General features: G+C 42.6%; 1 protein-coding gene and 1 long non-coding RNA gene across 2 annotated transcripts in view; both read right to left on the reverse strand.

Annotated features, from left to right (window-relative positions):
* Window positions 1-289: 289 nt before the first annotated feature.
* LOC125245037 lies at window positions 290-1766 on the reverse strand. The gene is made up of 3 exons (XR_007179428.1): window positions 1687-1766; window positions 890-1023; window positions 290-778 (listed from the first exon to the last, which is right to left on the reverse strand). It is a non-coding gene; the product is annotated as an uncharacterized LOC125245037 (long non-coding RNA).
* A 13077-nt stretch (window positions 1767-14843) lies between these two features.
* Window positions 14844-21338, reverse strand: part of LOC125244986 (B-cell receptor CD22-like) — a 43583-nt gene continuing 37088 nt past the window's right edge. The window contains exon 12 of the mRNA XM_048155394.1: window positions 14844-15413. Within this exon, the coding sequence (XP_048011351.1) occupies window positions 15401-15413 (13 nt within the window). The 3' untranslated portion in view covers window positions 14844-15400. The remainder of the gene's footprint in view (window positions 15414-21338) is intronic.

The following is a 21338-nucleotide window of genomic DNA, read 5'->3' on the forward strand; positions in this document are numbered from 1 at the left end:
TGTACAGGGTATATGCAGGAATCTTGAAGTTAATTTTAATACCTTTTCAAGACTTTTTTCCAAGACCTTCTCAATATTTTTTAATACCTCACCGCCACTTCAAGCTGTAACCATTTACATCAGTGATACTTTTAACTTAACAGTTTTAGTTTGTGATAAAGACTATAGACCACTCTGATACAAAAAATCAAATAGGCTGGGATAGTAAATCAAAGCAAAGTTTATTAAAAAACAAAACAAAACTTTGCTCCACCCTCAACAACAATTCATGCCTGACATGTGCCTCAGTTCTTCTGATTTTGTTCCCAGCAGCTTCTCAGTTTGGGCCAATTCGTTCCGTTTTTCTTTACTACGTTTTCTGAGGATGTTGGACTTCGTGATCAGTTGTGCCATTAATGTCCCAGATTATCAGCATCTGTTTGGAGGGAGTCGCACACCTCTGTCAGAACCGTTCGTTTCCGTTTCAGGTCTTCTATCTCCTCTTGCACTGCTTTTCTTTTGAGGTCCTGTGTGGAACTCTGTTTCTTCTTCCGTTCATCTTCCAGGTAACTCCTGTACCTTGACCTTGCACAGGCTACTGAAGCCATGAGCTCCTTTGTGAGAGGTACCTTCAAAACACCCCCACAGACACTGATCTTGTCACATATCAGCCTCAAAGCTTCCATCGACTTTTCAAGGATGTTGCATGTTTCAACCTCCTTGTTGATGGAAAACCCTCTTTCTAAACCGTGGCTTGTCCGTGGGACAGAAGTAGAAGGCTCTGAGAAAACTTATATAGCTCTGGGGTGCGTTTCCCAAAGCGAACTATGGTCGCAAGTTCCGTCGTTACCAATAGAGTTCAATGGGACTTACGACCATGGTTCACCAACGATGCTTTCGGGAAACTCACCCCTGGATAAGACTTGCTGAGGGCTGAATGCAGGAAGACATCAAGTTGCTCCTTCAGTGGCTGGAAGGAGGAGAATCTCTCATCTCTCGCCTCAAGAGAGAGAAAGCTCTGGAACTGTTGTATGATTACATCACCTGGAATAAGAAAAAATAAAAATAAAAATAAGGTAAAATATAATTCAAGTCATTTTATTAATCTTTCATTGGACAAATACACAGCACAGCGTCTGTACACATAAAAAGGTAAGCAGTGTACTGTAGATATCTTCTGTGTTGAAAAAAATCTTAGACACTTTCACACTAACACAACAGTAACTTCTTCTCTCCCTAAGTTTTTCCTACCAGCAGAGATGCCTCCTGCCAACTTCTTGTCCTGCAGCATTGTTTGTACTACAGTCTTAATCTTTGTGAGGGATCCTTCTGCATCGCTGTGCATGCTTCTGGGGTCCAGACATCCAATGGCCCTGACCACTGGAATTTTCAGGGGACTTTTCACCTGCACTTTCTGAACAATCTTAACCAGGCCCTGCATGCACTCTTTCCTGAAGGTTAGAACTAAAAGCTCACCTCCCCTGCTTCCTGGCTTGCTCTGAAGTGCCTGACAAATAAGCAACATAGACTATAGCAATGTAAATGATGAAGAAGGTAAACTTAATCGTCTAAAAATAAGTTTCTCCATGCCGGCAATAATAATAATAATAATAATAATAATAATAATAATATAAACAGCAGAATAAAATTTAAAAATTTTACTAGTTGCATTGTACAGAGAACAAAAATCCATCCCATCAAAATTACCTTGATGGCAGATTCAGCACCCAGTCCTATGTCAACATTCTTGTAGGATACCCTATTCACTTCATCAGCAACGTCAAATTTTGGTCAGCCTCAGGGAAGTGGCATCTTGCAGGAACTCTTGCTTTACAAACCGCCGCAGGAGACTCTTAAAAGGATATAAGTAATCAGTGACAGAACCATCCTACTAGCCTACCATTAAACAGATCATTCTTCTTACTGCTTCTTTCTAATCATGAAAAATGTTGGTTTAAAATGTGTGTTATGAATTTATGTATTAATTTTATATTGTATTATTGTGAACAAGAGGAACAAATAAAATGAAAGGAAGTAATTGGTGTGTGTGTATGTGTTTGTTGGCATCCAGGTTTTATCTCAAGTGAGTTCTATGTAACAATCTATGTAAAACTGCACACATTGCATTGATTTTACAGAGTTGTGGACCACCACACATCCACAGGTAGATAGTTGAATTAGGCCGTATTGTAATGATTACCTTCAGCAGCTCACTTAAATCTTTGGCAAAGAAGGGCAGAACTGGCTCATCAGTTTGATAGTTGGTCAGGAAGAGGCTAAAGGTCCTGGATATTGCCAGGAAGAACTGGAGCTTGGCAATCATGAGGGGATCCGCTTGTGCTGCCTCAATGGTGTCGTAAGAGGCAGTACTGGGGTTTGGAAGCTTCTTCTGCTTAACGGCATCTACGTACATCATGACCATTGGCCACACTTGAACTGCCCTCTCTGCCACGGGGACATTTTCAATCCACCTATGCAAAAATGAACAATGTCTGCTCACTCCAATTTCATTTCACTTTATTGTTGCAAAATAAAAGCACAGACATTTTGGGCCAAATCCTTTTGCAATGTGTATGGCAAACAACTCTCAACCCACCTGTGGCCACAGAATGGTAGCGGAAAGGTGTAGGACCCAGTCAAGGCAGTAAAATCTTCCCTCCTAGCTGGAACATTATGAAAGAGGTAGTAGAGTGCTCGAAGGAGCTTGTCCATCTGCCACATGGTAAAGCCTGCCTTCAGTGCATTGTGGAGGGTGTGAAGCCCACAGCTTCCAACATTAACCAGATGAGCACCATACAGCTCAGCATGCTCAGTCTGGAGGAGGTCTGCAAGCTTCAAGTTGACATTTGGGCCATCCATACTGATGGAGAGAAGCTGCCTTGTGTTCAGTTTTGCAACACATTCCTGAGAATAAACACAAGTATATTAATGGCAATATTCCTTTTATGTTTTTTTTTTTTAATACACTGGCATTCAGTAAGGTATTAGCCTGATTTTCACTCATATTATATGTAAAATGGTTATAAGAAACAATGTTTTGGGTGTGCAAATTCCTGGAGCAAAAAATACAATATTAGCACACCAACATGTTTTTGTAAGTGAAACAAACAAGTGGTACTAACAAACATGAGTGAATGTTCTTCACTGTACATCCAGGTAATGTGCTCCAATTACTTCCAAGCCATTCAAGCTAAACTGAACTGCTAGTCTGGTCAACCAACTTCACTCTTCACTCTGAACCAACTTCAGACAATTTGCTAGTCAAATAACCCACAGCAACCACACACTCGCATAATCAAATACATGTACGCAAGCGCATGTACACACACACACACACACACACACACATACACACACACACACACGTCCATGCAAGCACGCAAACACACACAAATCTCAGATCTACACAACAGTAACCTTTATCACACCACTGTGTGTGTCACATTTATACATGTTTATACTTTCTGACAGACAACCAACCTCTTTATCATCCATGGCTCCTTCTCCCCAACCCCATCAACCTGTTTTTAGTCACTTGCCACATCCCAGTCTCATCTATTAATCTACACTTTAGCCACACGATTGTCCATAGGCCTAAGTATCAAAAATTAAAGTTGAAATGCTAGTAAGTTAACTTACTTTGATGATGCAACAGGTCGACAGCTTTTCCGTGTCCCAAGAATTGAGAGCCAAGGTACCTAGCCAGAACATATCTTTATTAATATGACACTCCTCAAAACACATAACAGTTTGAAAATGAAATAAATAAAAATATAGTATATAGAGTATATATAATATATAGTACTAAGCAGGAGGTACCTAGATTGGACATGGTCATCTTCCCAGAATCGAATGTGGACATCAAGCTGTTTCGTTTTTGTTGACTGGTTGAGCGACTCGTCAAACATTAAAACAAACTGGCCAGCCTTGTTGATGGTGTTGATGAGCTCCTGCTTGAAGTGTGGTGCTCACCCGAATCGTATTATGTATCTGGTTTTGTCCTTGCCACAAGTAAACGATTTTGCTATATCCGAATCTGGAAAACATAGCCTTGAAAACTTCAGCCACGTTTTCGTTTGAGTTCAGTGAATGGTGTTTCTCCGCTGTGTGGAGACACCACAACACCTCAGCACGCAGTGTTGCTGTGCCGCCCAGAGCCACTCTGATGTCGGCTGCAGAAGATGAGGAAGCAGAGATAGCCCGGGTCGTAGCTGTAGCTTCAGGTGCGACTGCCGTTGGCACTAGGTTGTGGTGGTGCAACGCGATTACCACAGAAGCTAGCGATGGAGAGCTGCCGCTCTCTTGCGGCTAGCAGCGGCTTTTGTGGCTAGCACAACACATGTGGGACTTTAACAGCGTTAATGCCCATTGACACAATACTTATTTTTTTCTTGCATAATGTACAATATGCCTCCTTGACATTCCCCTCGACTGGCTGCAGCCACTCTTTAAAGTCCGGCATTTCCAGCCAGGACGCTGCAAATTTGCACTTCCCCATTCTGTTAATGCGTTCACCAACCTAAAACATTTCGGTGCGTTGTAATACTCACTGGGAACGCCAGAGCGTACTTTGTGGTTTTGAACTTCCGCCCGCCTGCCCGCTCTGGTGCTCTCTCAGAGGCAATTTACGAACGCACCCACAATAGCCTAGTTTATGTACCTGTTCGTTTTTTTAATAAAAATGACTAAATTCAAAAATTTAAGACTTTATAAAGCCGTGATAAGACTTTTTAATACTTTTTAAGGGTCTTAATTTTCCCAAAATTGATTTATCACCTTTTAATACTTTTCAAGACCCCACGGATACCCTGACACCCTTTCTTTTTCTCCCATATAAAATGGTAACCAATTCAATATCCTTTGCGTTTTCTTTTCAGAAAAAATTTCAAATAAAGAGAAATGAAAACAAAAATAACAGCAAATGGGACAATGTTCAAGAAAAATGTCAGATGACACCGAATCAGAGTCCTTTTCAATGAATTGTCTTTGCTGGAAATTATTCAAGCAAATTAAACAGGACTTAGCTCAGTTCAGTGTCCTGTTTCAGTGTTCAGTTAAAGAACACAGATACGCAACTCCAAGATGAAAAAAAATGGAAAAAAAGGAAAAAAAGTTCTTGTTCACAGAATATGTGTGATCCTACCTTCGAAGAACTGTAATGTTGCCACTATAAATTGAGTTCTGTTGAACTCGTTCAGAAAGTCAACTCAGAACTCCAAAATCGTTCAATTTCAAAGAGATGCAGAAAACATCAAGAGAAAAAAAGAAGGAAAAAACAACAACAAAAAAATTGTGTGGCAGGATGAGTTACGTCATCTTATTGGTTGGTTGGAGTGTCGTTGGTAAACCAATTGAGTGATAATAGCTGCCCTATTTAAGGACCCTTATTTTGACGGGTAGGTATGTTTTCTGACTTGGGGTGCTTCTCTCTCTCTCTCCCTGGCATTTCCGTTTCCGTTCCATTTTCCATTCAGGTATGTAGAGTTTTTGTTGGTGGTGTAGTGATGCGCATATTGTGAGGCTAATATGCGCTATTTATAGTTTAATTTAGAGCGGAGCTGGTGGCATTTGGCATTGCGGCAAGTTGTGGCGGAGTTCACTTGCAGGTATGTTTTGATACTTAACTTGCGACCATTTAAGTTGTATTATTTATAGCGTGTTGCTTTTAGTAATAGCAGCAAGGGCAGGTGCGTATGTGTGTGAAGGCTGATCGCTGGACTGAGCTGCGGCACCGGTAGTGAGTAACCATACAGCGTTGCGTCCAGTATTCAACATCAATTGTAAGTATGCCGCTTTTGTCTTTCATATTTGTTCTGTTTAATTATTTCTTTTTTTGACTAATTGTCATACTCCTAGGTTAAAGGGAAAGGGGAACATTGAGTTCAGTTCTCGGCTAGTGATTTCACGTGACGCAGCTGCTGTTTTGCTTACGGATATATTTTGGTTTCGATCGTGTCATTGGACTGTATACTGTTTTGCTGCCTTGCACGTCGCCGGGGCTGTTAAAGCGGGCTTCGGATACGCGTCCGCAAGGCTGCCTATCAGTTAAGCTTTTGGATTTAATTTTTCTTGTTTAATTTGATTGATTTTGTTTGTTTCGTTTTCTGTTTATTTTGGCTTTTTTTTCTTTTTATTTCATTATTGTATTTTCTTTATACATTTCTTGTTTGTATGTATTGGGTTGTTTATTTACTTATTTTTGATGCCTTGCACCAGTGCCATTCTGATGTTGGCTATTCGTTTGTAGGCCTATGTGGTGTTTTCTGGAGGCCTGAGCATTAGAACTGTTGCAGTAACTTTATTATTTTGGTGTTTGGCTTATTTTTCATTTAATTGTTATTTGTCTTAATTGTTGGTTGTTTTTCTTTAATGCTTTTTTTTTTTTTTTTTTTTTTTCTTTCTCTCCAGGGCCAGTGAAGTCGTGTGTGTGTGGAACTGGGGAGGCTAGCTGCTCCATTCTGCGGTGTTTCACAGTGTGCTGTGTGCTGATACAATTTCTCTTTGGATGGTGTGTGTGTGGTGTTTGCTTGGTGTGGATTGAGGTGGGTTTTGGATGACCTCTTGAGTTGCAGCCGGCCTGCCTGGTTCCCACAAATCCTGGCCCTGGATATTATATTTCTGTTATTGTGGGTGTGTTTGCGAGAGAGTTTTAATTAATGTGATTTTATAATAAAGTCTATTTTGTATGGTTACCCACGTCTCCCTTAATTCCTTGCCTTCAGTTGGTAAAACTTACCTGTGTGTCTTGTATTGGGAGTTATTTCCCTGGCCTCCCACCAGGGTGGCGTAGTCGGATAAAATCTAAACAGTGACTAACATCTTTCTCCATTCGGTATTGTCACATTTTGGCGTAGTCGGCAGGGTTTACCGGTAAGGCAAGGATTTTTTTTTTTTTGTTTTTGTTTTGTTTTGTGAGACGTGGGTAAAATTGTGTTTTGATATTGGTTGTGATTTTGTTTTTTTTCTCCACAGAGCAAAACAGCAGTGTGCGTGTTTGACCCTTTGGACAAGTTGTATTTCTCTATTAGTGGCCCTTTTCTATTTCTGGGGTGAGTAGTTATGACAAGTATGGAGGAAGAGATGCAGGAGTTGCGAGAATTAGTGGCACAGTTGAGGGCCGACAATGATCGGTTGCGTCGTGAGCAGGTGCCAGGTGAGTTACCTGGTCCTAGTATTTCTCCTGCTGTCGCCTCTGCAGCAATGCCTGACCCTCCCCAGCCAGCTGAGATTGATACTGTTGTGCCAGACCGGTTTGTTTTTGTACCTAGGGACAGACGTTGTCCAAAATTTAGTGGCAAATCTGGCATAAGTATTGATGAGTGGGTGGAGGAGGCTGAGGCATGTATGCGGGCACGTTATTTGTCCAAAGTCGATAAAGCATTTTTTCTTTTTGACCATTTGGAAGGTGAAGCGCGCGAAGAAATTAGACACCGTCCTAGTGGGGAACAGGGTGATCCAGATAAAATTATTGCGATTTTACGTGAGTTGTATGGTTGCTCTCAATCGTATGTAGCACTCCAGGAAGCCTTTTTCTCCAGGAGGCAGCAAGATGGGGAATCTCTGTTGGAATTTTCCCTGGCCTTGATGACTCTCCTGGAGAGGGTTAAACAGCAATCACCTAATGCTATTCCTAATGCTGAAATTGTATTGCGCGATCAGTTTGTCGAGTACGTTGCTGATAGTGCCCTCCGCCGGGAACTAAAGCAATTGGTTCGCCGTCAGCCCGTCTCTACCCTTTTAGAAATACGAGGGGAAGCAATTAGGTGGGAGCGGGAGGGAATGCCAGGGGGCGCGAGGGGGAGGAGTCAGTCAGTTCCAATGGCTTATGGCATCCAGTATGGGGTGCAAGGGCATTCTCAGTCGGAGTTGAAAGAGTTGCGGGAGATGTTAAAATTACAGCAGCAACAGTTGGATCAACTGACTCAGAGTGTTGCTGGCATGCGGTTTCCTCATAGTGTTCGTCGGCCCTCGCGTACCGAGGTTTTAATTTGTCGACGGTGTCAAAAACCGGGCCATTTTGCTCGCGAATGCGATGGAGAACGCGTTATTCCTCCTTCCTCTCTGGCTCGGCGTGAGTTACCTTCTACAGTGAGGGCTCAACAGCCTTTTTCCCAGCCGACGGAAAACTAGGTCCCGCCGAACTGCAGAGTCACAGTTCGGTAGGGAAACACCATGACTCGACGGTAGGTTCCTTGCCTCACTTAATGGCATCCTGTCCGCACCTCATGGTTTGTATGGGAGGGATACAGGTGCCCTGTTTGATAGATACTGGCTCCATGGTGTCTACCATTACAGAAAGTTGTTTTTTGAGGCAGTTTGCACCATGGGGCCAGGATCGTCTCCAGGCATGTCAGTGGTTGCAGCTCCGTGCAGCCAACGGGTCATTGATACCGTACGTGGGATATATTGAATTGGACGTTGAGCTTTGCGGTCAGATAATTCCAGGATGTGGCGTGCTGGTTGTTAGGGATCCTCCTGGTGGCACCGGTGCCCAAGTCCCTGGCATTTTGGGGATGAATGTGTTGAGGCGGTGTTATCAGGAGCTTTTTGGCCAGCACGGTACCGCCCTTTTTGACGTACCTCCTGTGCTAGCGGCCTCTAAGCCAGTGTTTCAAGCATTACAACACTGTCGTCAGGTAAGTACTGTCCCTACAGATAGCCGGGTAGGCAAGGTGCGATTGCGGGGTCGTAGTGCGTGTCGTGTTCCTGGCGGCACAATGAAAGTTGTGGCCGCTACTTGTTCTGGCCACTTTGCTGGGGAAACTGTACTTTTTGAACCACCAGAAACTGGGTTGCCTGCAGGTCTTTTAGCATCACCTGCACTAATGCGAGTGGTTCGAGGTACTGTTTATGTTCCTGTTATAAATGTAGGTAAGACTGATGTAATGCTCTTTCGGAACGCTGTTTTGGGCACTTTGAATAGTGTGTTTATCGTGAGTTTGCCCCGTGGTGTCTCAGAGTTTAAATCTGTTTCTGCATCCATAAACCTTCAGATTCCGTCCGTACTTTCTCCAGTGCAGGAACAAATTGCGAGTCTTGATTTGTCAATGTTGACAGAGATTGAACGGGAGCAGGTAAGGTCTCTGTTGTTAAAGTTTCATACAGTGTTTTCGGCACATGAAGGTGATTTGGGATGCACTCAACTCCTTTCTCACGACATCCCTTTGACCGACTCTGTCCCAGTTCGACAACGGTACCGACGGATACCTCCGTCTGAGTACGATGTGGTAAAGACACACATAAATCAGTTGCTGGAGGCAGACATTGTTAGAGAGAGCTGTAGTCCTTACGCCTCCCCCATCGTGTTGGTTAAAAAGAAAGATGGTACGTTGCGTATGTGTGTAGATTACCGCCAGCTGAACGCAAAAACTCGAAAAGATGCTTTCCCCCTGCCGCGTATAGAGGAAACCTTGGACTCACTGACGGGGGCCCAGTGGTTTTCCACTATGGACCTCGCCAGTGGGTACAATCAGGTTCCTGTTACAGAGGGGGATAAACACAAGACCGCTTTCTGCACACCCTTTGGTCTTTTTGAATGGAATCGAATGCCCTTTGGGCTCTGCAATGCCCCCAGCACCTTCCAGAGGTTGATGGAGAGGTTGTTTGGGGACCAGCAGTGTCAGTCCCTCCTTTTGTATTTGGACGACATCGTAGTGTTTTCCTCCTCTGTGCCACAACATCTAGAACGGTTAGAGGTGGTTCTGAGTCGGCTGGAGCGAGAGGGGTTGAAGGCCAAGTTAACTAAATGTAAGTTTTTCCAGCAAGAGGTAAGTTATCTGGGACATGTAATTTCGGCCAAAGGGGTGTCGACAGACCCCAGTAAGGTAGAGGCAGTGAGGCAGTGGCGACGGCCAACGGGAGTGGCAGAGCTCCGCTCATTCCTGGGGTTTGCCAGTTATTATAGGAGGTTTGTAGAGGGGTTTGCCAAGTTGGCAGCCCCTCTGCACCGACTGGTAGCTGAGTTTGCGGGTCGTAAGCCTAGGGCTCGAGCAGAGTCTAGTTTTGGGGCAGCGTGGACAGAGCAGTGTCAGGCGAGTTTTGAGGAGTTGAAGAGTAGGCTCACCTCTGCCCCTATATTGGCGTATGCAGACTTCTCTCTTCCTTTCATCCTGGAGGTAGATGCTAGCCATGGTGGATTGGGAGCAGTTCTGTCCCAGGAACAGGGAGGAAAGGTGCGGCCCATAGCTTATGCTAGCCGCAGTCTTAGGCCCACTGAGCGCAATATGTCAAACTACAGCTCTATGAAGTTGGAATTTCTTGCGCTCAAGTGGGCCATGACTGAGAAGTTTAGAGAATATCTTTTGGGGCAGAGGTGTGTCGTCTTCACTGATAACAACCCCCTCAGCCACCTGAATACTGCTAAACTTGGGGCCGCAGAACAGCGGTGGGCTGCGCAATTGGCTGCCTTTGATTTTGAGTTGAGGTATCGCTCTGGACGAAGCAACCGAAATGCAGATGCTCTCTCCCGGCAGGGCCCCTCTAGTCAGGGTGAGTTGGAACAATTACTGCCCGGTATAGCGCTCCCAGCCATGGTAAGGCAGGCTGGTGTAACAACGGGGGTGGGTTCTCAAGCAGCAGTCACGGTGTTTCCAAACTTGACTGTGGACATGCAGTCTCTACAGAGGGAGGACCCGGTTATAGGTGAGGCACTGCAGTTTTGGTGGCGTGGGGTACCTCCTAGCCCAGAGGAACGTCGGCAGTTGCCCAGGGCCGTGGTAAATTTGCTACGGCAATGGAGCCGTTTGTGTGAGCAGGATGGGGTGTTATTTCGCCGTGTATTCCGCTCTGATGGGGGAGAAGAGGTACTTCAGGTTGTTTTGCCATTAGTATTACATCACAAAGTGCTGACACTGCTACACCAAGAACATGGGCACCAAGGGGTGGAACGTACCACTGAGTTGGTGCAGCAGCGCTGCTACTGGCCGGGCCTGACAGCGGATGTGGCGCAGTGGTGCAGCGAGTGTGAACGGTGCCAGGCTGCCAAAGATACTCAACTCCATCCTAGCAGTTTCATGGGCCATCTTTTAGCTTCTAGGCCAAACGAAATATTGGCCATAGACTTCACTGTTTTGGAACCAACTCGTTCAGGGCTGGAGAACGTGTTGGTTATGACGGATGTCTTTACCAAGTACACCATGGCTGTGCCTACACGAGATCAACGGGCAGAAACGGTGGCCCAAGTTTTGGTGGTAGAATGGTTTTATAAGTTCGGTGTCCCCAGTCGAGTCCATTCTGACCAGGGCCGTAATTTTGAGTCCTCCTTAGTACAGCAATTGTGTGTGCTGTATAAGGTGGAAAAGTCTCGCACTACCCCTTATCACCCGGCAGGGAATGGGCAGTGCGAGCGCTTTAATAGGACATTGCACAACCTTTTGCGTACCCTGCCTGTGTCCAGGAAAATGGACTGGGCCTCATGTCTCCCACAAGTGCTGTTTTGCTACAATACCACTCCTCATCAGACGACTGGCGAAACCCCATATTTTTTAATGTTTGGGCAAGAGCCAAGACTCCCGGTAGATTTTCTTTTGGGTAGAGTCCAGGATGTTGGGGTTGGTAGTGTGCATGAGTGGGTAAGGGAACATCAGCTAAGGCTTCAGGTGGCGTTTGAGGGAGCACGGGGACGACTGGAAGCTGCTGCTGGTCGGCGTAAGGTAAATTATGATTCCCACGTCCGTGATGCACCACTGGGGGAGGGCCAACTAGTTTACTTGCGTGAGTATGGCATAAGGGGTCGCCATAAAATTCAGGACCTGTGGAGCCCGGTGGTGTATCAGGTCGTAAAGGCACCCAAGGAGGGTGGGGCAGTATACACCATTGCACCAGTGGATGATTTGGGAAAGATTAGAGTCGTTCATCGCTCTGCTTTGAAGGCCCAGATCCAGAGGGATGGTCCAGGTTTAGCCTTGATACCTCCCCCTGTTGTGGAGGATGAGGTGCCCCCAGCAGAAGTCTCATCAGAAGATGTTGACTTGCTTATGTTGGTGCCAGCAACCTCTCAGGTAAGTCAGGGACCAGTCCCTCAGGTGCTGGTTTCTCTGGGCGCTGCTACCCCACAGAGTAGGCCGGTGGGGTCGGATGGGGAGACTCCAGTTGGCAGGGGCCATGAGGTACCCAATTTTGCATCTGGTGTAGCACCTAGTTTGCCGGAAGATCAGTCTGGTAGGGCTGGTGTCCCTTTGAGGAGAACTGGGCGAACTACTGCGGGCTATCACTCGAATTTGCACCGTTTACCACGGGCCATTGAAGGCGGCACAAGAGCTGCCACTGCACCAGGCCCTATATCTAATGGAATCTCTGTTTGGTTTAGGCCGTGGGACGTAGGACAGAATTAGTTTATGAGTATGTATCGTTGGGTCATCGTCGGGACGTCGATTTAAAAAAAAATGGGGCAAAATGTGGCAGGATGAGTTACGTCATCTTATTGGTTGGTTGGAGTGTCGTTGGTAAACCAATTGAGTGATAATAGCTGCCCTATTTAAGGACCCTTATTTTGACGGGTAGGTATGTTTTCTGACTTGGGGTGCTTCTCTCTCTCTCTCCCTGGCATTTCCGTTTCCGTTCCATTTTCCATTCAGGTATGTAGAGTTTTTGTTGGTGGTGTAGTGATGCGCATATTGTGAGGCTAATATGCGCTATTTATAGTTTAATTTAGAGCGGAGCTGGTGGCATTTGGCATTGCGGCAAGTTGTGGCGGAGTTCACTTGCAGGTATGTTTTGATACTTAACTTGCGACCATTTAAGTTGTATTATTTATAGCGTGTTGCTTTTAGTAATAGCAGCAAGGGCAGGTGCGTATGTGTGTGAAGGCTGATCGCTGGACTGAGCTGCGGCACCGGTAGTGAGTAACCATACAGCGTTGCGTCCAGTATTCAACATCAATTGTAAGTATGCCGCTTTTGTCTTTCATATTTGTTCTGTTTAATTATTTCTTTTTTTGACTAATTGTCATACTCCTAGGTTAAAGGGAAAGGGGAACATTGAGTTCAGTTCTCGGCTAGTGATTTCACGTGACGCAGCTGCTGTTTTGCTTACGGATATATTTTGGTTTCGATCGTGTCATTGGACTGTATACTGTTTTGCTGCCTTGCACGTCGCCGGGGCTGTTAAAGCGGGCTTCGGATACGCGTCCGCAAGGCTGCCTATCAGTTAAGCTTTTGGATTTAATTTTTCTTGTTTAATTTGATTGATTTTGTTTGTTTCGTTTTCTGTTTATTTTGGCTTTTTTTCTTTTTATTTCATTATTGTATTTTCTTTATACATTTCTTGTTTGTATGTATTGGGTTGTTTATTTACTTATTTTTGATGCCTTGCACCAGTGCCATTCTGATGTTGGCTATTCGTTTGTAGGCCTATGTGGTGTTTTCTGGAGGCCTGAGCATTAGAACTGTTGCAGTAACTTTATTATTTTGGTGTTTGGCTTATTTTTCATTTAATTGTTATTTGTCTTAATTGTTGGTTGTTTTTCTTTAATGCTTTTTTTTTTTTTTTTTTTTTTCTTTCTCTCCAGGGCCAGTGAAGTCGTGTGTGTGTGGAACTGGGGAGGCTAGCTGCTCCATTCTGCGGTGTTTCACAGTGTGCTGTGTGCTGATACAATTTCTCTTTGGATGGTGTGTGTGTGGTGTTTGCTTGGTGTGGATTGAGGTGGGTTTTGGATGACCTCTTGAGTTGCAGCCGGCCTGCCTGGTTCCCACAAATCCTGGCCCTGGATATTATATTTCTGTTATTGTGGGTGTGTTTGCGAGAGAGTTTTAATTAATGTGATTTTATAATAAAGTCTATTTTGTATGGTTACCCACGTCTCCCTTAATTCCTTGCCTTCAGTTGGTAAAACTTACCTGTGTGTCTTGTATTGGGAGTTATTTCCCTGGCCTCCCACCAGGGTGGCGTAGTCGGATAAAATCTAAACAGTGACTAACATCTTTCTCCATTCGGTATTGTCACACTTATAAAACCAGAATAACAATTAATTACTTTAATAAGGATGCATTCAAGAAAAAAATATCGAAAATCGCTGGAATTATTATTATATTCGAAATCGCACCCCCCCCGTACGCACGCACACAAACAAGAGAGAGGAGAGAGACCATTCACGCTTTCAATCTGTAATGATTGAAACTGTTTAATTCATTGGGAATATGCTGTCTTAACTCAAGCCATATAATGATTGTAATGTGCTGAAACATATTAAAGGTCCCGTTTTTCGTGGTTTTTTTGAAGCTTTGATTGTGTTTATAGTGTGCAATATAACATGTGTTCATGTTTCGCGTGTAAAAAAACACAGTATTTTCCACATAATTTACTTATCTGTATACCGCTGTTTCCACTGTCATAAAAACGGGCTGATGACTTCCTTGTTCAATGAAGTCCCTCCTTCAGAAATACGTAACGAGTTCTGATTGTGCCAACGGTTCCTGTGTTGTGATTCGACAGCAGCTTAGCGCTCCTTGCCCGGAAAGGTCACGCCTCTTACCATAACGTGGAGATGCACGCACTCAGTGTTATTGTAAACATGTCTTTAATTTTACCCTATCAATTTGAGCCGGAATCAGACCCGGTGATTGGACTGCGGGATGAAAATAACAGCGTTTCGACGACATGGCGACAAACACACTCTACAAACGCAACTCTTGTGTATTCCTGTGGGCGGAGGTTAGTCAAAAAACTGTTTTAGTGACGTCATTAAAGAAGGAAGTAGAGGGATGTAGTCCAAACTGGCCGTTCGATGTAGGCGACTTCTGTTAAATAAAATATCTCGCTTGGCATTGAACTTTGAGCTTTAACATTTTACAGATTTTATTTATACTCTAATAACAACATTATACACTAACTAAAGTTTGAAACATGGAATCACGAAGAACGGGACCTTTAAAGACATGGTAAACCACTTTAGGTATGCCTTTCTAGAGCCCCTCCCCTCCCTTTTTTTTTTTTACGATCATGTTGAATTTCAGCCCACAAAAATGCAAGCCCTAAAAATACATTGCATTAAAATGCAAACACGGTTAATGCAATGCACATTTTTTCGATTAGTGCAATTCAACAGGCTTCTTTTATTTCAAACACTTTTGGCATTAATAAACTTCCATACAGTTAGTTATACTGAGTTTAACATGAAAGTACTGATTAGCTGTGCAATTAACATGCATACATGACATTTTAATACTCCAATGAATCATACACGAAAGTATTGACTACGTCACTGCAACGTTACTTTAACTACTTTAATTGACCTAGAAGTTTTCTCCTAAAATGCATTTGCATATGCAGCACAAACATAAAATGTGGCAAGCAGGCTAAAATATATATTTGCAAGACCAATACAAAAAATACATTTTGCAAACTCTTGTAAGCTCAATTTCAAATGTTTCAAGCCGTGTCACCAGAAGCTGGACAGGAGGCGTCATCAGAGCTGGAATGATCTTCATCTGAAGAGTCTGTGAGAGACCGATGAACAAACATGTGTTTATGTGTGGATCTGTTGAATCTCACTGTAAAAAGTGTTTGAGACATTTACTGACTGTGCACAACAAAATCCCCAGTTAAATTAACACCGCTTAGTGTTTATACCACCAGTAAAGTGTTTAAAGTAACACTGAAGCAGTGTTGGAGTTAATTAGATAATTATGTTAATTTCTACATCTCGCCAGAAAATGGCGTCTGCAGCTGAATCATCCATCCATCCTGTTTCTAAACCACTGGTCCAGTGTGGCTTTCATGCGGGGGTCCTCAACCCTGGATCTACGGGATCCACACACACACACACACACAATTATATACCTAAAATGGTGTTTTTGGAGGGCACTAAGGGGTTTAACCATTATCAGCACAGGTTCTTCCTGGAAAAAAACTTGGTCTGTCTAGTGGGGTCCAGGGGCATTTAATTATTTAAACTATTTAGTAGTTTAATTATCACACAGAAAAAATTAAGTTTTACATAATACATTACACTGTTAATGTAAAGGGGATGGTAAGGTGGCTTTACAACAAGGGGGATGCCATCCCTCCCCGCATTCCCCGTCAAATCTAGGGAATAGTGAATGAGAGAATAGGGGCAAATTTCAAACAAAGTCCTTGTGTTTCTCTTTTCTTCAGTGATTCTGCTTATCTTAAATAATGCTCAATGGTGCATTGATGGTGTAATGGTGTCTAAAATAATGTTCAATCGCTTCAGTGTTACTTGGTGGTTCCCATATAAACACAGAGCAGTGTTAATTTAAAGGTGCTAAAGAGGATGTTTTGTTTTATACATTTTTGCAATATTACTTGAAACTGTCTTTACTAACTGATAAAAGACTATTTATTAGGTGCACTGAAAGGAATAATATTAATATACATCATCTGTGCACGAGGTAGGGCCTTAAAAACATCAGCCAATGATCGCGTAAACGATTGGCCCTCTGGCTTGACAATCACTGCCGTGACGTTCCTTGTGAGAGACGTGTGCGGCTGCGCTCTCCAGTAACTTTCCACACTCCACAGGCGCCGCATGCAATGTTTTTGTCAGGAGACAGGAGTAACAACTGCAGATTATGAGTTACCTGCGGTGAGTCCAACATAATGAATCCACTAACACAGCACAGCGAATGCCGGTGGTAAACACTCGTGTTCCAATACGAGTGTTTGCGAGTTTTGGGAGGCGTTCCTTTGAAATATGTTGTGAAGGAGGGGGGTTGTTCTTACGCATGCGCTCATTTCAAAAATCAGTAACAATCTTTGGATTCTCAGTTGGCGAAAAAATCCTCTCTACCACCTTTAACGCTGGGATTTTGCTGATTGTCCTGTAAATGTCAGTAGATGTTCTGTACGCTGCATCCAAAGCTGTGTATGTATGATCACTCACGTCAGCCATCTAAAGATTTCTACACTTGAATTGCTTCATATACACTACTCATAGTTCAATATGGAAGCCCGTTTCCGCCACTAAAAAAAAAAAACCTCTATAAAAAAAACTTCATAAAAAGTTATAAAGTCAGAATTCTGAGATATAAAGTCGCAACTGCGTGATAAAAAGTCAGAATTCTGAGATATAAAGTCGCAATTGCGTGATAAAAAGTCAGAATTCTGAGATATAAAGTCGCAACTGCGTGATAAAAAGTCAGAATTCTGAGATATAAAGTCGCAATTGCGTGATATAAAGTCAGAATTCTGAGATATAAAGTCGCAACTGCGTGATAAAAAGTCAGAATTCTGAGATATAAAGTCGCAATTGCGTGATAAAAAGTCAGAATTCTGAGATATAAAGTCGCAATTGCGTGATATAAAGTCAGAATTCTGAGATATAAAGTCGCAATTGCGTGATAAAAAGTCAGAATTCTGAGATATAAAGTCGCAACTGCGTGATAAAAAGTCAGAATTCTGAGATATAAAGTCGCAATTGCGTGATATAAAGTCAGAATTCTGAGATATAAAGTCGCAACTGCGTGATATAAAGTCAGAATTCTGAGATATAAAGTCGCAATTGCGTGATATAAAGTCAGAATTCTGAGATATAAAGTCGCAACTGCGTGATAAAAAGTCAGAATTCTGAGATATAAAGTCGCAACTGCGTGATAAAAAGTCAGAATTCTGAGATATAAAGTCGCAACTGCGTGATAAAAAGTCAGAATTCTGAGATATAAAGTCGCAACTGCGTGATAAAAAGTCAGAATTCTGAGATATAAAGTCGCAATTGCGTGATATAAAGTCAGAATTCTGAGATATAAAGTCGCAACTGCGTGATAAAAAGTCAGAATTCTGAGATATAAAGTCGCAACTGCGTGATAAAAAGTCAGAATTCTGAGATATAAAGTCGCAACTGCGTGATAAAAAGTCAGAATTCTGAGATATAAAGTCGCAACTGCGTGATAAAAAGTCAGAATTCTGAGATATAAAGTCGCAACTGCGTGATAAAAAGTCAGAATTCTGAGATATAAAGTCGCAATTGCGTGATATAAAGTCAGAATTCTGAGATATAAAGTCGCAATTGCGTGATATAAAGTCAGAATTCTGAGATATAAAGTCGCAATTGCGTGATATAAAGTCAGAATTCTGAGATATAAAGTCGCAACTGTGTGATAAAAAGTCAGAATTCTGAGATATAAAGTCGCAATTGCGTGATAAAAAGACAGAATTCTGAGATATAAAGTCGCAACTGCGTGATAAAAAGTCAGAATTCTGAGATATAAAGTCGCAATTGCGTGATATAAAGTCAGAATTCTGAGATATAAAGTCGCAACTGCGTGATAAAGTCAGAATTCTGAGATATAAAGTCGCAACTGCGTGATATAAAGTCAGAATTCTGAGATATAAAGTCGCAATTGCGTGATATAAAGTCAGAATTCTGAGATATAAAGTCGCAATTGCGTGATAAAAAGTCAGAATTCTGAGATATAAAGTCGCAATTGCGTGATATAAAGTCAGAATTCTGACTTTTTTTCTCGCAATTAACTGATGGTCAGTATCTCTGTCTGTAACAGTGCATCCAACGATAGCCGTGCTGCCGTGAAGTCTGAAGCTGTTGGTGTATAAAATGTGCCACTTCAGCTTTGTCTGATTTATTGCGCCTCCGCCACAGTTGATTCTTCTTCTTATTAGGGGCCAAGCACCGAAGGTGCTTAGGCACCTATTGTTATTGTTAGTTTTCTTATTATTAGGGGCCAAGCACCGAAGGTGCTTAGGCACCTATTGTTATTGTTAGTTTTCTTATTAGGGGCCAAGCACCGAAGGTGCTTAGGCACCTATTGTTATTGTTAGTTTTCTTATTATTATTATTCTTCCGCTCTTGGAGTCTATGGCAGCCCATAGAACCGTATGGTAAAAAGTTGTGAAATTTGGCACACAGTTAGAGGACAGTCTGAACTGTGTCCATAGCCAATTTGGAGTCTCTAACTCAATCCCTCTAGCGCCACCAGCTGTCCAAAGTTGCACTTCTGTTTATGCTAATAACTTTTGAACCGTATGGGCTAGAAACAAAATTATTTTTTCCTCTGATTCCTTGGGTCAAGGCGAATCGATTGCACTATATGACGTCATTTTCCGTCATGAAAATTTTTCCGCCATTTTGATTTTTCTGAAAAACCTACTTTTTCGAACTCCTCCTAGGGCGTTACTCCGATTTTCACAAAAATGGCCGTCGGCCATTTTGAATTTTGTGCTAAAATGCTGTATTTTATGAACGCATCAGCGTATCGTCACAAAACTCGGTATGGGTCATCAGCATGATGCCCTGAACCAGCCTGAGAAGTTTCGCACCAGCGCCACCTAGTGGTAAAATCAAATATTCAAATGCTTATCACTTTGACTGTGGTCGACTTGTTTTCAAAAGAGTCATGTCCTTAGACTCCTGAATCACTGCTGAGTCCAACGATACCAAACATGTTAGGTTTCGAAATATGGTTTGTCCGCCATGTTGAATTTTGCGAAAAACCTACTTTTTCGAACTCGTCCTAGACGCTTCATTTGATTGTCATGAAAATCAAACCAGATCATCTTCAGTCCATTCTGGCAAAAAGTTATCAAAAGCTTTTCGGTAAATCAAACCATTCTCAAATAACACGCAAATTAATTTAACGTAGAGCACCCAATTTGGACTCATGGCTGTATCTCTGCAATGCTTTATCATATTCAGACCAAAGTTCATACATATCATCCCAAGCAAGACCAGAGCCTACATGCTGAGTTTTGGTGCAGCGCCACCTACTGGTTTGGATATACAAAAAATGGTTATTTTTGCTTGCAGCTTCAGATAGGTTTGTCCAAAAATCATAACTTTGGTCTTGTTAGATTAGGGGCATCATGCCGAGTCGAATGATAACCATTATTACCATATCAGCCATTTTGGTCGTCGGCCATTTTTAATTTTGTGCAAAAATGCTGTATTTTACGAACACATTAGCATATCATCACAAAACTCGATATGGGTCATCAGTACCATGCCCTGAACGAGCCTGAGAAGTTTCGCACCAGCGCCACCTAGTGGTAAAATCAAATATTCAAATGCTTATCACTATGAGTGTGGTCGACTTATTTTCAAAATAGTCATGATCTTAGACTCCTGAATCCCTGCTGAATCCAACGATACCAAACATGCTAGGTTTCGACTTATGGTCTGTCCGCCATGTTGAATTTTGCGAAAAAACCTACTTTTTCGAACTCGTCCTAGACGCTTCATTTGATTGTCATGAAAATCAGATCAGATCATCTTCAGTCCATTCTGGCAAAAAGTTATCAAAAGCTTTTCAGTAAATCAAACTATTCTCAAATAACACGCAAATTAATTTAACGCATAGCACCCAATTTGGACTCATGGCTGTATCTCTGCAATGCTTTATCATATTCAGACGAAACCTCATACATATCATCCCAAGCAAGACCAGAGCCTACATGCTGAGTTTTGCCATAATGCCACCTACTGGTCTGGAGATACAAAAAAGCCAATATAGCCATTATTTTTGCTTATAGCTTCAGACAGGTTTGTCAAAAAATGATAAAGTTGGTCTTTTTCAATTCGGGGCATCATGCCGAGTCGAACGATATCCAATTTTCCCTTGTCGGCCATTTTGGCCATTGGACATTTTAAATTTTGTTTTAAAATGCTGTATTTTGTGAATGCATTAGTGTATTGTTGCGAAACTCTGTATGGGTCATCAGCACAAGGCCCTGAAAGAGTCCAAATCAGCGCCACCTACTGTATTTTTTCATATGCTTATAACTTTTGATCTGGTTGACTTATTTTTTCGGGAGTCATATCCTTAGTGAGTGTCATTGTCACCTCACTCTGACCAAACCACATTCATTTGGTCACAGCGCCACCTATTGGTCGAAAGTGATAAACCAGTAAATCTTTATTACTGACTGTATATATCATTTTCCAACTCTTTTGCCTTAAATGATCGTAATAGGTCTTTAATTGCTCACTGTTGCAGTTGGCCTAATGCTCCCAGCCATGTTGGCTGGCTTGTTGTCCCTTTTTTGCTTGGCCCCGTAATTGCTGCTTGCAGCTATATTTATTATTATTCTTCCGCTCTTGGAGTCTATGGCAGCCCATAGAACCGTATGGTAAAAAGTTGTGAAATTTGGCACACAGTTAGAGGACAGTCTGAACTGTGTCCATAGCCAATTTGGAGTCTCTAACTCAATCCCTCTAGCGCCACCAGCTGTCCAAAGTTGCACTTCTGTTTATGCTAATAACTTTTGAACCGTATGGGCTAGAAACAAAATTCTTTTTTCCTCTGATTCCTTGGGTCAAGGCGAATCGATTGCACTATATGACGTCATTTTCCGTCATGAAAATTTTCCCGCCATTTTGAATTTTCTGAAAAATCTACTTTTTCGAACTCCTCCTAGGGCGTTACTCCGATTTTCACAAAAATTGGACCAGA

This window comes from Megalobrama amblycephala, linkage group LG14 (genome assembly GCF_018812025.1).
Source record: "Megalobrama amblycephala isolate DHTTF-2021 linkage group LG14, ASM1881202v1, whole genome shotgun sequence".
In the NCBI taxonomy this organism is placed as follows: domain Eukaryota; kingdom Metazoa; phylum Chordata; class Actinopteri; order Cypriniformes; family Xenocyprididae; genus Megalobrama; species Megalobrama amblycephala.